Source organism: Nanorana parkeri, unplaced genomic scaffold (assembly GCF_000935625.1).
Source record: "Nanorana parkeri isolate BGI_ZX_2015 unplaced genomic scaffold, ASM93562v1 scaffold464, whole genome shotgun sequence".
Lineage (NCBI taxonomy): Eukaryota > Metazoa > Chordata > Amphibia > Anura > Dicroglossidae > Nanorana > Nanorana parkeri.
In genome coordinates this window covers 567,396-585,078 of record NW_017306732.1, presented here as the reverse complement: position 1 = coordinate 585,078, position 17,683 = coordinate 567,396, and the positions used below count along the sequence as shown (strand labels likewise).

Here is a 17,683-nt window from a genome sequence, read left to right as displayed (position 1 = left end):
ACCCAGTTACATTAAGCACCTTGCTTACATTCTGTCAAAAGACCACAACCATAATGCAAGCAGTGATCTGACTTTTTGAAGGATGTATGCAAATAAAAAAATACTTTTATGGGTGGATGTATCTGGAGAAGTGGGCGTTCCTTAGAAGGCTGCATTTGCATGCACGTGATGCTGAGCCTCCATGATTGAAAGAACTAAAATCCAATGAATGGAAAGGGCAGACCAGGGACAGTTTTGCTGGGAAATGGCTAAATAATCTGGGACATTCCTCAGCCAGGAAATGAGGTAAGCTCTATATGACTTACCACAATATCTAGTGGGTTATTCACAAAGCTGCCGAAGGCAGCCGAGTGAATAACCCAGCCGAAGTGAACAGAGCCGAACTACGTTCAGCTATTCACTCTGGCTTAGCACAGCTCATTTCAGCTAGCCTGACTCCCATTGTTGTGCTAGTGACTTATCCCTTGTTGAGACCTCTATGCCTGGCATGTATAAGCGGATACACTCACTGAGGACAATCCTTATCAGATAGCTGAACTCACCAATACCTTTTCATCCACAAGAGTGGATGCTTTATTCTGTACATCAGAGAACAGGATAACAGCAGATGAATGGTTTCAGTATTGTGCGGTCAAAAGATGATGCTTTCGTAGCGTACTGTGCAGAATACACGTGTCCCTGTTACATGTGGCCTGTTAGCTGTGGCCATGACACAGGAAGTACTGACCAACAAGAAGGGTGGAGCATATACACACAGGAAATGTGTGTCGTAGATATTAGAGAAGGAACATGAAAAACAAGTGCATTACCACAAATGGTCACTAGATGGCAGCATGTGAACTAAATATAAAACGTCCATAGGAAAATGATTAAGGAAACAATCTAACAATGCTAATAACATATTCTATGCCCCATTGGGGCGGCACATCAGCCATACATCGTCTGAAATCAGCCGTACATCCGCTGCCTTTGGCTGCACTTCGGTCTGCCAAACATGCTGAACATAGGGGTTGAAGAGCAGTGAGTGAATAGCCGAATGCCGCCGAGCGCCATTCAGCTTGGCTATTCTGCTTGGTACCTCCGTTGTACCAAGCAGAATAGAAAATCAATGAAAATAGTCTAGACTGGACAATGAACAACAACTGAGCGGAGCCGGCCGTGATGTCACGGCCGTCTCCGCCCAGTTGTTATTGTTTAATGACAGTTCAGCATCCCCAGGTCATTTGGAGACGCTGATCTGTCATTACAACTGGGCGAAGCAAGCCGTGATATTACGGCTGTCTCCGCCCAGCTGTGATTTGCGGGGCGAAAGGCCAGCCTTCAGCAGACTGTTCGCCCTGCTCCGGCTGTCACTTCGGCTCAGTCGAGCTGAAGAATATGCCTTCGGCTAGGCTGAGCCGCTGAGCTGGCTTCGGCGGCTGTGCGGGCTATAGTGAATAGCCCGTACAGCAGCCCTTGGGTTCGACTGAACCCAAGGGCTCCAGCAGCCAAAGGGAGCTGAAGGATCAGCTGAAGCTACGGCTGGCTCCTTTGTGAATAACCCCCCTAGTGTACACTGTAAGAAGCTCACAGTGTGCAGTTAAATAGAGGATGCAGTATCAATGCAACAGAGTAGGCTGTACAATTTTACATAACTTATGGTAAGGCTCTATTCAATTTTAAAATATCTAATGCTATTCTCAACTATGGCCATAAACTGTGTGTCATTTTTTTTTCTTCAAATGGATGTCTGGTAGAGACAGCAATGCATTTTTCATGCAGAATAGCTGGTGTTAATATGATGATATTGTGCAAGATTTGTTAAGAGATTCTAGTTCACAAAGACTCATAATTTAATAATGACTCTGGGAGTCATTGCTCACTGATATGCTCATGCAGAAGGCTAGTTTTACAGGGGCAAATGTAATTATTTGCCTTTTTTGTCATCTGTTTGTTCAGGGTTTGTATGCTGGGTTGTTATTCTACCTGGTTTGAACTTTTCACTTCCACTGCTATCTAACAAGGTTCACCAATTTGCATTGCACGCGTATAGGCAAATCCTATTCTTTCTAATTGATAGCTGTTCTTTAGAAATAGGTTTAAACTGGGCCAGAGAATCCCCTCCACATCTGTAGGAAGCCCATTTCTAGTATATGCAGGCTTTTGCTGCTTTAAGATTTACCAAATTATGTTGGCAAATGTTGGTGAACATGTAGCAGATCAGAGCCAATCCAGGTAGGCCAGGGGTGAGCAACTCCAGCCCTCCAGCTGTTGTGCAAGTCTCATGAGGCATTGCAAGACTGACAAATACAGGCTTGACTCCCAGAGGCAGAGGCATGTTAGGATTTATAGTTAAAGCACAGCTGAAGGGCCGGAGTTGCACACCCTTGAGGGAGAAAGATGTTGACTGGATTCCCCCAAGATGTATTACCAAGCCCATTAGTAAACAAACTTGCATGAATGGACATGAAGACAATTTCTTTCTTACTGGAAATCTAATTTTTCTTCGTTTCAAGCACATTTAGCATCCACATATGTAAAATGAAATGTAACAAATTCTGGAAAAGCTAATTTGACTTGACTGTAGCGGACTAAGGATTTAAAAAAAGCTCAACTTTAATAAGCAGACCAAGCAGGTAAGTGCTATTCTCAGCTTACCTCTTACCAATGCTCTAATCCTCCATTTTCCTGCAAAATGAAGCATCTCTTTAACATTTAGAATGCTTAAGGCAAAACTATGCACACTACAAAAAAATTATATATGTGATGCAGTCTGGCTTTTGTGTTCCAAACTTTACATAAGGAATACAGAGCTAATCACAGAAACATCTCAAGATTTTCTTCCTCTTATTCAGTGAAGTCCATGTCCTCTTCAATGTGTCTATATCTATACAAAACCAGAAGGTATATGTGTTTCAGTTCCCTCAACAACTACGTTTTTTGCAAACACAGCCACACAACATACATTCTTATTGCTCTTTATTCAGGAATTTTAAAACAGAAGGATCTGATATTTCATTTAAATGTGTGTGATATGCGGTCTGGGTTTAACTTAAGCCACTATAAAAAAAAAATAAAAAATAAGAAAATTATTTCATACTTACCAGTCATTTTCCTTTCCTGGTGCCTGTCCATAGGTATGCTGCCATTTAGGCACCAGAAAAATATAAATGTGTATCATACTTCCCAGTAATTTTCATTTGCTGGTGCCTGTCCATAGGTATGTTGCCATTTAGGCACCAGAAAAAAATGAAATTTGTACCATACTTAACTGTAATTCTCCTTTCCTCATGTCTATCCATGGCAGCATACCTATGGATTGGCACAAGGAGATTTATGTACATTGGGTCCTTCTTGTTTTCATTTTAAAGGGATTATGCTTTGGGGTCTATATACATAGTCACCTGTGTTTTCCTTCTGACATACAGTATGTGTGAAACATTTATGAAGTATTTTAATGGGCTACCTGCAAGTCACAGGGCCCCAGAGAAAGATTTGATGAGACTCCCATACCTTGCAACTGTAATTAAACAATTACAGGTTATAAACAGGTGCTCGAAATAGGTCACTCTGGGGTTTATCAGTCAGGGATACTCAGAGACTGTAATGAGCCTGTGATGTGTACAATATAGGAGAGGCCTCTCCTTCATTGTCAGCTGGAACTAAGCTGACTCAGATGATTGGAAGAATGTGCAGAAAAATGCATGCACTTTCCAAACCTTGAGCCAGCAATTTGAGCAATCTTTCACTGTGGTGGTACCTGATGAAAACAGCAAGGAAGCAAATGTTTTTTACAATTTTTTTCAAACTTAGATGGGGCCTCTACTTTCAGGTCCAACGGCACTTTCCTGGGCTACTACAGCTAGTTACTCCCTTGCATGTGTTTGAATTAGATTTTAAGCCGCAATGTTTTCTCTGCAGATTCTCCACACATATGATGGTGGCAGGTGATATCAAAACTATGTTCCAGGTACAGGGAGAGTGCATGTGTATTGCGTTTGATCATTTCAATAACCTAAATTATAATTTTACTGAGAAAAATAGAAAGGCTGCCTGCACTGACCCTCTTCTGAAAAGAAAATAAAAATGTAAAGACTTACAAAGCTGAAACTGACCTATTATGAACTTTTGAACCCCATCAGCCCCCCTGGAGTCTGGGACCGTAGGCATTATAAACAACATAAGAAACTGAAAAGCTGGAAACAATGGAATGTAAATAAAAAAAAGGGGGGAAGATTAAACTAAATTGGTAAACTACACTATTGGCATAATCACACTATGTTCTCCTAAAACAATGTAACCAGTGATTTACAGTCTTAAACAGTTTGTACCTAGAGGGTTTTATCTGCTTTATGGATTTATACATACAGTACAGGCACATTTTAGGAGCATTTGGGGTTTAATGGCTTGCAACATTAGGTCACATCAGGAATCTCTGTCTTCAGTGTGGTTTTGTATATAAAGCAACCGCACACTGGTGCAGTAATATATAGACATGTAAAGGCTCAAAAAATGTGTTTAGTGTTGATCAATTCAAACTTTTTTTTCGGATTCGAAATTCTATTCAGTTCATTATTTGGAATTCGGATTGATTTGAATTTTTTCGGTTTGGATCAATTCGGATGAGGTTTATATAAATTTCGGGGGATTTGCTTTGGTCATTTTATTCCTGTACTAGTCATCTTAGTCCATATCGGTCATCTCAGTCCATAGTGGTCATCTTATTCCGTACTGGTCATCTTATTCCGTACTGGTCATCTTAGTCCGTACTGGTCATTTTAGTCCATACTGGTCATTTTAGTCTATACTGGTCATTTTAGTCTGTATTGGTCATCTTATTCCATACTGGTTATCTTAGTCCATACTAGTCCTCTTAGTCCGTACTGGTCATCTTAGTCCGTACTGGTAATCCTAATCCATACTGATCATCTTAGTCCATACTAGTCCTCTTAGTCAATACTGGTCATCCTAGTCTGTACTGGTCATTTCAGTCCATACTGGTCATCTTAGTCCGTACTGGCCACTTTAGTCTGTACTGGCCATCTTAACACGTACTGGTCATTAAAATTGGAAATCTGGAAATTGGGACAAACGTCAGGGTAACAATTCAGACTTGTTGATAAAGAAGACACAAGCACAGTTTAGAGGGTGGTTGATTCACATAAGACCTAGCGCAACACATTTTGTAACTAACAATTCAGACTTGTTTGAATTCGGATGCATTCTAATTCGGAAATTCAGATGCATCTGAAATTTCAAATACATTCATATTTGGAAATATTTGGAAATTTGAATGCATCCGAAATTCAGATAAAATTGAATAACATTTGCGGCTATAGTACAAAATGTATTTTACTAGACGTAAGACAAAACTTACGTCTAGTATTATACATTTTGTATCATAGCAGCAAATGTTAAAGTGAAACGGGTTGGAACAGACACTAAAACTGCTAGGTGGACTTATAAGCAGATTTAGGTCATGTGAATTAAAGGTGACTGTTGTAAGTGGCCCCTGACTTTGTCACATTTAAACGTGGAATAAAATATAAATAAAAGCATGTAAAACAACAAAGAATCAATATGCTGAATGTTATCATTGCACGTATTAAAGTGGAACTGAACTCAAAAAGTGAAGATTTGCCCTATTATTATTAGTTGCAATACAATTCCATACAAAAGGATTAGGGTGGGGGGCTGCTTGTGAGAACTTACAATCTAAAATGAGGGGCAAGTGATAAAAAAAGTTATAACTGTGAGGGATGAGCTGACTGAGGGAGTAGAAGTACAGTTTATAGGAGGAGGTGAGATAGACTTCCCTGAAGAAACGAGTTTTTAGGGATCACCTAAAAGCAGACAGATTAGATTATAGCCGCAGAGTACAGTTCCAGGGAGAAAGTTCCAGAGGTTGGGCGAGGCTCTAAAGAAATCTTGGAGGAAAGCATGGGAGGAGGTGATGAGGGAGAAAGAGTGCAAGAGGTCTCGGAGGGAGCAGGAAGTAGTGGGGGACAAAGTAGACAGTTATAGGTAGCGAAGAGTTGCAAAGACTGGATGAAAGGATATTAATGAGAGTGTCAATATAGGTTTGTTTGGCAGCATGGGGACAGGAATTATGTTTAAGAGGGCAGATTTATATAAGTATTTTTTTAGCTTGGCACCATAGTCACTCAAGAGTACGGCTTTGTCTTTTGATACTTTTGGTGCGGTTTGTCACGTTTGTAGCAGTAAAGGTCTAATTCAGCATGTATTAAGGGAGCAAAAGTATCCAGGGAGGATGAAAGTGAGGTCAGGTAAGGACAGGATAGGGGTGAGATTTTGTTATAGAGGTAGTCAAGAGCAGAGCAGAAAAGAAAAAGGTTAATGGATTCTATGGGTAATTGTTTGCTGGTTGGAAGGATATGGATAACTGTTTGCCAGTTGGAAGGATAGGAGGCTAAAGACAGGGAGAGCATGACACTGAAAATGTTGTGATCAGAGAGAGGAAAAGGGATGTTGGAGAGATTACAAAGTGTGCAAAGGTGTGAGAACACAAAGTCAATGATGTTGCCATTAGAGTGAATAGAAGAGTTCATTGCATTCGGTCAAAAGAAGAGATTAAAGTGTATTTCCACTTTTGCTGCCAAAATTGAGAAAACCCCCACTATACGTTTGTTATGTGTTCCTATTCCCATTGCATATCTAAAATAAAAAATGTTTACCTTCTAGATGTGTTTGAGTTGCAGACCTTTGCAAGTTTCTTTCTTAGTTTCAATAACATAAACTCTGACTTTCCTAATAGAACGACTAGGGACATACTGAGCTCTCCTCTATTAACATACAGTGCCTTTGTTACGCCAGACAATCCTGCTCATCTAGTTTAAAAGTGATAAAGAAATCTGCTGCACATTACTGACAGGGTAATTTTTTGAAACAAAGCTACCCCCAAACCCCCATACAGTAAGCTAAGCAAGATTACATCTTTAAAAAAAAAGGTAAGCTGGAGTTGTGAGGTAGTTGAGGTATTAACATTAACTGGGATATTAAAGTCACTGAGGATAATTGTGGGTATTTAATAGGAGAGAAAATTGGGTATTCGGGCAGAGATGTTGTCAAGTAAGCATGATACTGGTCCAAGAGGCTGAAAAAATCACAGCAATCCTCAGAGAAACGGGGGGAAAAAAGCCAAATTCATTCAGCTTTTAAAGAGGAGAGGGACAGGGAGGAAGGTATAGGAATAACTTTGTGAGGATAGTAGGGTTCCAACTCCACCTTCCTTTCATCCACTTGGTCTGGGTGATGACCACCATAGGAGACAGCAGCTGGAGAGTCAGAGTCAGATTAAAGTAGTTGGAGATAAAAAAAAAAAAGGTAATTAACAGTGGTGAGCTTGTTACAGACAGAGCTGGCATTCCAAAGGGCATATGAGAAGGGAAGACTGGTTCTTGTTAGCTTGGGAATCAAAAGAGCATGAGGATGTCACTGCTGCCATAGAATGGATGGTGCTGGTTGTGGGGGTAATAGATAGATGGTGGATGCCTTTTTTGGAACAGCTTGCAGAGTTCTTCTTTAAAAGTATACAGTTATCAGACTACAATTTTTGTCACTCTAGGGTCAGTACACCAAATATTGACAGTTCAGAATTGGTTAGATGCTAATGGATTGAGCCACCCACTGGTTTCTAATATAACTAACTAATAACTAACTAATAATTCCAACAGATAATGGTTTAATTACTAAAGAAATTGTAAGTTGTTCACATTTAAATGTATTTTCACTTTGGAAAGTGTATGTTCTCTTTGCAATGTAAACTTTACTTTTGTTTAGTGGATAAGGTGAAACTGTGTGTTCACTTCATTACCTAATTATGTGCAAGGGAAAATTTAAAAAAAAAACACAGGATTTGTACTTGCACATTCAGTTGAAATGTCTCTTTTTTCAAGCAACAATGTAACTAATTATGCTCTAAATAAAAAATATTTGCAAATGTTTTACCATGCATTTACTGGAAAAGACAGATGTACCCCTTTAATCTGTAAGAAGTAACCCCTCTGCACACATACCTTACTGGTGTATGAACTACAAACATGTCCCGGCAGACGAACACTTGGCTTTCTCCCCTATATTGCTGGCTATGTCTCAGGGATGAGGAGATCGATCCTTTTAGACGCTGTGTTGGTAAAGTGCTTCTGGAATGTCCCTGCGGACTCCAATACGTTGGGAGAACCACTAGGGAACACGACTGATACCTCTACGCTGCTGCGCCATCTCTTCATTCCTCTACTCCAGAGATCAGGTCATCACAATATATACCTATTAGAGTGCCCCTGTGGCCTGCAGTACGTAGGGAGGACTACCAGATTCCAACCGGCCTTCCAGACTTCCTCCAAAAACTCTTTCTCATCTGTTCTCCCAGCTGCTCTTCTAGGATTGGCTGATGAGGTCTGTCACTCAGCTCAGCTTACAGCTGTCCCCTCAGGTATGATCACCTCAGAGCTGCTCTCCTGGGATTGCCGTCTGCCGGGACTCGTGGAGAACACGTTTGCGCTCAAGTCCAACTACGCTATTACTCACTAAGAGCTCTTTTGATCAGCTTCTATTTGGTGAGTACCCACCCGAGAGGGGCAGTTCGGACCACCTTAAATACACTGTTACTTTTGTTTGTAAATTCACCGTTCACCGAATTTTTCTCCATAAGGAACACTTTTTGATGTTTCACAGGATTTTTATATGACTTTATTGGACAATTTGATTGGTTTTTATGTTTTATCTTTATCACAGCAATTTTGTATTGGTTTATTAATCACATTTCATATATATTAATAGGCTCCAGGCCGACCCGCCTGAAAACCTATCTTCCACTTTTTATACATATTAATACCTTTAGCGCTTTTTATTTTGATCGATTACCGTAGGGATTTCTTTAATCCCCTTTTTAGAGCTGCTCTGGGTTTATTAGATTTGTTCACTATTTTTAATTATTTACTTATTCACTTGTATACTACCATTTTAATTATTTAAGTATTCACTTAATTTTCCTTCTTTACTACCTCTCTCCAGAAGCGCAGATTATCTATTTACAACACAGTGGCATTGCCACGCACTGCCACAGTTGTTAAAAAAACAGCATGGAGCCCCCTCCCGAATTCATACCAGACCTTTTAGGTCTGGTAGGAATTTCCGGGGGGACCTCATTGCCAAAAAAAAGCATGGGCCCCCCCTAAAATCCCTTCCCAGACCTTTTGATCCAGGTAGCAGCCTGGCAGGGCAGGAAAGGGGAAGGGACAAATGTGTGCCCCTTCCTGCACCATACCAGCCCACATGCCCTCAACATGAGGACCCCCTGGCAAAGCACTTTGTCCCCATGTTGATCACGACAAGGGCCTCTTCCCCACAACCAGAGGCCAGGGTTGTGGGAAAGAGGCCTGCGGGCAGGGGGACTTATAGGAATCTGGGTGCCCTCCTTCATAAGCAAAACAGTAAGTCACCAGCACTCCAAAGGTTCTCCAAGCAAAGTTTCTTTTATTCCATGTGTAAAGTTACATCACCAAGTGTAGCAACATTTCGGAACACATTCAGTTCCCTCATCAGGTAAAACAAAGATCCCAACCCTTCTCATGAATGAGTAAGGGGTATCAAGTATTTCATTTAAAAAAAACAAAAATGTCCATTGATGTAATCTCGGGGTCACTCAAGTCGTCCAGCGTTGTAGATCCATGTTAACCTCCCTGGCGGTATTCCCGAGTCTGGCTCGGGGTGAATTTTCCATACCAGGAGCTGTAAGCTGAGCTGAGTTTTGCTTGAAAAACAATGTACCGCTTTTGGTACCTAAAATCCTGAATAATCATACCGCCAGGGAGGTTAATCGCGATGGACGACAGCTGCCTACTCGCCAAAAAATAAATACCCAACACCCACCAACACATCCAACCCAGATGAACACCAGCCACAAAATGACAGCTCTGCTCCCGAATGTCAACAAGGGGTGAAGCGAGATGTCACAGTATTTGCATACATTTTGTGACAGCTCCCAGTCCCCTAATGGAATGTAAACAAATGGGTGGAACAAGTCACATGATGTCACAACTCGCTCCACCTCTTTGTTTACATTCAGGGGCTGAGGTGTCATTTTGCGGCCGGTGTTTGTCATATTCGGACTTGTCGGCGGGCAGCGGGTATTTTTTATTTTGATGAGTCGGTGGTGGCTGTCAAGCAGCAGATCACAGCAGAGCAGCACCCTGGATTTATGGGGTGGGTTAGTATGTAAATTCAGGATGAAAGGTAAGTAAAGCTTACCCATTGGATAAGCAAGCCTTATGTTCTTTACTTAAAAACAAACAAGATTTGCTGATGTTATTAGTGGTCATGTGACCATTTGGTCTCCCTTTCTTTCCCCAGATCCTAAGGCTGGGGTAGAGTCTTAAAACAAGATTGTGGAGACTCTGCTGCTCTGTACTAGAAACCTGGCTTTATTGACAGTGATACGCCTTACAGAAGCCACTGTCACTCTTCAGCTAGGAAGGGAGGCATGTTTTGCCTATATTATCACAGGCAGACTATTAGTACATGAGTTTGAATAAAGACATAAGTCCATCAAGTCCAACCTATTGCTGATGTGTGCGTATGTATAGGTCCATTTTCATGTATCATCTCCCGCTCCCGGCCGCCCAGGAGAGAAACACTGCTTTTTATTTTTATTTTTCTTTATTCTGACACGGAGCCGTGTCAGAATAGAAAAAAAATTTGCCCATAGGAATGCATTGCTATATTCCTATTGGCTATTTCAATTTGCACTAGCCAATAGTAAACTAGTATTGTACCCGCCCTCTGCTGAAGGACCTGATGGAGAACTGCAGCAGAGAGCGGGTACAATGCTAGTTTACTATTGGCTATTGCAAATTGAAATAGCCAATAGGAATCTAGCAATGCTTTTCAATGGGAAAATGTCTTCTTTTTTTTTTCTATTCTGACATCGCTTGTGTCAGAATAAAGAAAAAAAAGACACAGCAGTGTTTCTCTCCTTGGCGGACGGGAGTGGGAGGCTCCCAGAGCGCCCGGGAGAGTTTTTGTTTTTTTTGTTTGTTTTTTACAGCAGCAGAGCCGCCGGACAATAGGAAACAACTATTATTGTACCCGCCCTCTGCTGACGGACCTGATGGAGAACTGCAGCAGAGGGCGGGAACAATGCTAGTTTACTATTGGCTATTGCAAATTGAAATAGCCAATAGGAATCTAGCAATGCATTCCTATGGGCAAAAATTATTTAATTTTTTTTTCTATTCTGACACGGCTCCGTGTCAGAATAAAAAAAAAAGAAAAAGCAGTGTTTCTTTCCTGGGCGGCCGGGAGCGGGAGACTCAAGGAGCGCCCGGGAGAGTTTGCTGTCTGGAGATCAGTGTCCCTGGTTAGCTTATAACCAGGGACGCTGATCTCTCTGCAAGTGGCCGGAGCCAGCCATAAAATCTCGGCTGGCTCCGCCCAGCTGTCAGGAGCAGGCTGTCGGCGCGGCTCAGCCGAGCCGAGGCATATGCCTTTGGCTCGACTGAGCTTCTCGGCTAAGTTCGGGAGCTGTACGGGCTATTGTGAATAGCCCGTACAGCAGCCCTTCGGTTCTACTGAACCGAAGGGGTCCTCGGGCCGAAGCTAGCCGAAGGATCGGCCGAAGCTACGGCTAGATCCTTCGGCTGCTTCATGAATAGACCCCTATGTTTTTTAAGGACAAGGCAGTGGACAAAGTAAGAGGGAAAAAAGGAGGGAGTGAAGTTCTTCTTAATATATTCAAAGAGTCATTGTAACAGACAAATATGACTTCATTGCTAACAAACATAAAAATCAATTTTTGTATACCTACTAATTACAAATATTTTAAATCTAAGTATATTATATTTTCATAATTCACAAATCAAGTAAATGTTAATTGGCATTCACTACCTCCAATCTAAAACCACCCCTAATAAAACATGATAATTGATATAGTTACTGAAAAAGAAATATAGTTACATAAAGAAATGCACAAGAATTGTCCAGTTCATCTGAAATTGTGTTGCAGAGTTGAATCTGTGTTACTACCAATATTTAGCCTTTTTGGCAGTGCACATGTAATTGTGAATGCACTCAGTACTCCTCAGTCACCTCTACTGAGAGTGCTAGATGATCATGTGTTGCTTTGGATCACAATGATTGTCCACTATGACCATATGCTGTCATCTAACAATCACAGTAAAAGTCGGTAAGGGAGGTTGGAATAACCAATTGTTTAAATCCAGGTTGCAGGCAATTTGCAGTTAGTTCCACATGATTGAAAATTGCATCAGTATTCCATCAGAGCATAAACATTTATATCAGGGAATTGTTTCATTATGCGTTCTCTTGGTAGTTCAGAATGCAAAGTCCTAATTAGTTTCAATAATGCATGCTTAATTTCTATGACACACATATAAACATGTTAAATTTTAAAGCATATTCTTCTGCCACACAGTGGACAAACCAAACATTTCTTGTAAATCTGCTAAGGAGAATATCTTAAAGTTACTGTCCTTTTCTGATCTGCTTCTGCCATCAAGTGGTGTTTCCAAGAAAAACTTCTAAAAATGATACTTTCACCAAACCATGTAGACAAAATGCATGTAAAGAAAATATTTACTGACACTTGGTTTAGAGAAAACATGTCAAGTTTATTTTGTAGATTACATTAAAACCTAAATTTGCAGCTTAGCTTTGATGGCAAGCATCTTTAAATCTGCGTGAATACTTTATATTCTTACAAGGGACAAAAACAAAGGTTGGGAAACTTAGTGATTTTAAAGTCAAAAGATGTGCTAAAATATAACAGTGAAACATTCAAAAGGTTTGCTTACAGGCATTTTAAATGGTGAACAACATATACATACTGAGATGTCATAAAGGGTCCCATATAAAAAAAACAAGTGAGGATGATGAGAGGATGATAGCCCATAGTTTCCAGTGGTGTATCATCTGCCATATTTCTGGAGCAGGTAAGGCTAGTCAATCACAATGCAATAATTATGTGATACAGTCAGATTTGGCACTGCTTGAAAAATCTCTTAGTGTACAGGCTACAGTTTTAGCAAAAGTCATGTTCTCCTGCTTTCGAAAACTTCATGCAAATAATCTTCTAATGTTTCCTTTTACATAGGGTATGGAAACAAATCTGCATTTACAGAACGCAACTTTAATATGATTTTGAAGCCACACACATAAATGTATTTGGTGATCACTTAAGGGTCTGTTCATTAATTGCGCAGTTCCATGCGATTAATGCACGGTGCCACACAATGCACCTACCATGCGATTACAGTGCCCGCAGTGTGATTGTGAGTTGCAGCGCGGTGCAGTGCGACTGAAAAATATGAACATGTTTGGCAAGCTACCGATAACATCTGACCTTCTGTAGCCACAATTTAGAAACCATGCTTTGGCTGCCTGTTTATAGACAAAACCTTTTCCTTCCCATTCATACACTTTTATATAAAAGGCCAAGAGTTATTATTGGACATCATTGTTAAAATAAACTTCCTGGGCTTTTGAGTTTAAAAAAAACTTTTATTTGCAATCAGGTTTAATTGGTCTCATAGGTAACCAAAACAGTTACATAAATTATCATTTTTATTGACCAGTTCCCAAATGCAAACTCCAACCTCATACCAACATACAAATAAAAGAGAATAGAACTTCTTATAATAAGGATTTTTTATAATGGCCAAAATTACCCATACATTTTTTATTATTTCTTGTGTCATGGGTATAAATGGTGTCTGTTCTTTATATTTGAAAACATTTTTTAAAATAAATTACTTCAAGTGATAAATCATGTAAGATCTTCTATGCACAGCAGGTCATTTCTTTTAATTGTATCACAATTATTAGCCTTTTAAACAAGTAGGGTCACATACTTACAAACTTAACATGTAACACATGATTTGAAGATGAAATAAACAGCATGAGAAGTATATTTGTGAAACCTCTTTGGTGAGTCAACATTAAAAGTCCATCCAATGGTGGTGTGCTATTTATGATTCTAAGTCTTTTGTATGGTCAGTTGTAGGGTCAGGAGCTCCACAGCCAGTGGTTTTACACGGTCCTGGTAGTCCTCTTAGTCCTGTATATCCTCTCTGTCCAAGCTGTCCTCTGTGCCCACGAGGACCCATCAAACCTGGTTCTCCATCAAATGCTAGCCCTGGTATACCCCTTTCACCTGGAAAACATTTTTGAAACAAAATAAAGACCTGACAAAACTGTTCTTTTTTTAATCTGAGTGTTGAATTTGGTATTTTATATTTAAGGCTGTACAAGGAACATCTAAACAGAATATGGTTTAAAAGCTATTAGACAAAGCCACAAAACTTGGACACACAAAGCTACTATCAGCCAATGGCAAATACTTCAAGGAAATTAAAGAAAAAACATCTCTATAAAATGCAGTGAAACAAATTGAATTCTGAAAGAGTACAATACTGAGCAAAAACAATATCTACATAATATCAATATACACAGCTAGAACACAGGCATGGGGCATTTCACTACTTACCTCTTGGCCCTGGGTCACCAACAAATCCAACAAGTCCATATCCCCTTGGACCTTTGTCTCCATTTTCCCCAAGTTCACCTGCAACACAAGAGATCTTAAGGTCTGCTAATCTTTTTTATAGTCTTTTCTTCAATGTAGAAATAGATAATAACAGTGGCTTAGTTGGTGTGATTATATAAATAAAAATATTCTAAGGCATATTATTTCTATAAATGTATTCCTATAACAAACATGGTCTAAATTTTGAAGAAAATACCTTTTTGTCCTTGTTTCCCTGGATCTCCTTGCTCCCCATAAAATCCTTCTGCACCATCTTCACCATCTAGACCTTTAATTCCAGGTGTACCCTTAATAGTGTTTTAAAAGAAAAAAAAAAAGAAATAATTTATTAATTTATATCCTATAATGCAAATGTATAAAACACATTTTTGTAAATGTTTGCCTTTTTAGCTAAGCTGAGTTGGGTTATGCAACTTTCCCAAAGGTTTGACACATGAAATGGGATTCCCTTACACTTTTCAATATATGTTTAATGCTCATTCCAGCACTAATAGTCAGGGACTATAGCTGGAGAGTGTAGCTTCTCCTATAGCAGCCCCCGTTCCCTTAAGGCAAGTAGGTCTACAGGTACTTGGTTACCCCCAGGACTTGTTACGCAGTGCTATAGTTCGTGGACAAAACAGCACTAGAAGCAGACAAAAGAAAAACTAAAGGGACATTTATGGTAGTCAGGGGTGTCGGATGACCACAGTGGAAGACAGGAGCTGACAGAGTAGCATGATCCAGAGACATGCAGAGCCAAGGCAGGAGGCAGTCCATAACATAAACCAGGGACAGGTACAGGTTGAGGTAGGCAAAAGACTGTGAGTATCGTCCAGGGACAGGCTGAGGTTAGAGCAGACATTAGACAAAGGAGTATTCTAGGGACAGGCTGAGGTCAGGGCTAAAATCAAGTCAACAAGTATTACAATACAGACCTAGTAAAGTAGAATTATCACAAGCCCACAGTCCTGTAATGTTCAAATAGTGCACCATAGTGCCGCCTGCCAATCAGGGCAGAGGCCGACCAACTGCCTAGCAATGAGGGCATCTACTGCCACTGCCTAGAGAGAAAGAGAAGGGAGTGTTGCTGCCAGGGCTGGACCTGTTGCCAAGCAACCAACACCTTAGCTGGAGAAGGAAGAATGGCAAAGCAGCAGCTGCAGGGACAGAGACAGACAGGCAGCTTAAGAATATGACACATGCTTCTAACATTGCAGCACCTCTGAGGAGTGGCCCCTTGACACTCCAACCACAACTTTACTGGTAGTTTGGAGAGCTCCACAACACCCAAACTTGTCAAAAAGAACCCACCAGGATCAAAAGTGTCATTGAGAGACAAGCCGCTAGGTCATGCAACCATAGTGAAGCCCAAGGGCACCAAAGTCTATATAGGAGAAGAAGGCGCTTGCAAAACACAAGATCTTTACAGAGAGAGCTGTTAAAATCAAAAAAATCCTGTCCACTCAAACAAATTCCCTTTAAGAAGGTAATACACCACCAGATGTGACCAACAACACAGAAGAATGCAGTGGATAGTGAAGACAGGGTAGCATGACTTGGAAACAGACAGGGTAAAGGCAATCTGAAAAAAACAGGGACAAACACACATTGCGGCACGTGGCAGACAGTAAGCATATTCCAGGGACAGGCTGAGGTCAAGGTTAAAATCAAGGTAACAAGTATGAGGATATACAGCCAGTGAAATAGAACTATCACAAGCCCAGAGCCCTCAGCATGTGATGTTCAAATAACAATATGTATAATTTTAGCAGACTCCTAAAGAGATTGACCATCCATCATATCACTATTATCCTGTTCTGATACTCAAATGCATTTTAAAATCTTAATTATTTTTTTTGATTCTTGCTTAACACATCACTCACTTCTTATCTTTATTAGAGTGTTTCAGTAAAAGGTAGAATTTTGTTTCTTCCCTGAAGTGCTGTCCTAAAAATCCCATGCCATGCTAAAGCTAACAATTTTCCATTGAATGGATTATTGTAATGTTACTATTTTAAGTTATCTAGTTTCACAGATAAAGAGCTTGTAAGTAAATACAATTTAAAGTTTTAAGTACCTTGATTACTATAAATACATATTCATCTTTCTAATTGCTTTATTTCTCTGATCTTTAAAGTTGCTATAAATCTGTTTATATGCTTTCATTAATTACTTATGTGAAAGTTATTATCAATATACAAAGTGTTTAGTTGCACTAATGCTTTTGAATTACTCTTCTATCCTGTTTGGTAGGGGACTGAAGAGTAATGGTTGACCATTCCCCCAATAGCACTTGCAGAGTATCGTTGTTCTCCACTGCATTAAAAAGCCAGGAAAAATTGTAGACATCATGTGGTGTAAAACTTGCCTGATGGAAGTACAAAGGGGTTGGTCTGTGCATGATTGGCCTTAGATCGACCTGGCAAATGTTTTCTAATTGCCTTTTGTGTGGCAGGCCTAAAATAGGCACAGAATTGTGTGAGCCACTCTGTGATTAGTATAAGAGTTAGCTGAAGGGAGAGGACAGTTTGGAGAACCTTGTGAGGAATTGAACAGCCATTAAGTAATAAAGATGTAATTTTGGTGATACACTTTTACAGCCTTGTACCTTTCCAAGGCTTTAATATTTTAAGGTGGCCAAGTGAGCAAATCTGGTGTGGAAATGTAATGAAATTCCTTTTGATTGATTCTATTGTTTTCTAGATTGCCAATACCCCAGACTGCTGTGGTTAAAAGCTAAATTGACAACAAATCTGCCAGGTATTGTTTGAACAAGACTTTTGTAAGGTATACAGGGAATCAGCTCAGGAAGTGGACTGCCTGTGTAAAATGAAAAAAGGACAGTGTGATACAACAAAAAAGACAGTATAGAGATTATGAGAATTTAGAAGCAAATTATATAACAATTTATAAAACAAAATTGTGCTTTTCCTTATTTATGATCCACTTACAGGTTCTCCTGGTGGTCCTGGCAACCCTACAGGTCCTGGTGCTCCCATAGGTACTTCACCATACAAAGGACAAACACTTGCACATTGTCTCCGTACAGACTGGGCATATGCAGACATTTGTTCACGAACAAGCTTTTGACAAACCTCAATAACACGAGAAGCAGGAAATGTTGGCCCCTATTGACAGAAA

The 17,683-nt window shown here is 40.1% G+C and overlaps 1 protein-coding gene across 1 annotated transcript in view; it reads right to left on the bottom strand.

Annotated features, from left to right (window-relative positions):
• Positions 1-13,982: 13,982 nt before the first annotated feature.
• Positions 13,983-17,683, bottom strand: part of LOC108790313 (collagen alpha-1(IX) chain-like) — a 51,709-nt gene continuing 48,008 nt past the window's right edge. Inside the window, exons 24-27 of the mRNA XM_018560542.1 lie at positions 17,494-17,670; positions 14,757-14,847; positions 14,501-14,578; positions 13,983-14,167 (exon numbers count right to left, since the gene is read on the bottom strand). Coding sequence (XP_018416044.1) covers positions 13,983-14,167; positions 14,501-14,578; positions 14,757-14,847; positions 17,494-17,670 — 531 coding nt within the window. The remainder of the gene's footprint in view (positions 14,168-14,500; positions 14,579-14,756; positions 14,848-17,493; positions 17,671-17,683) is intronic.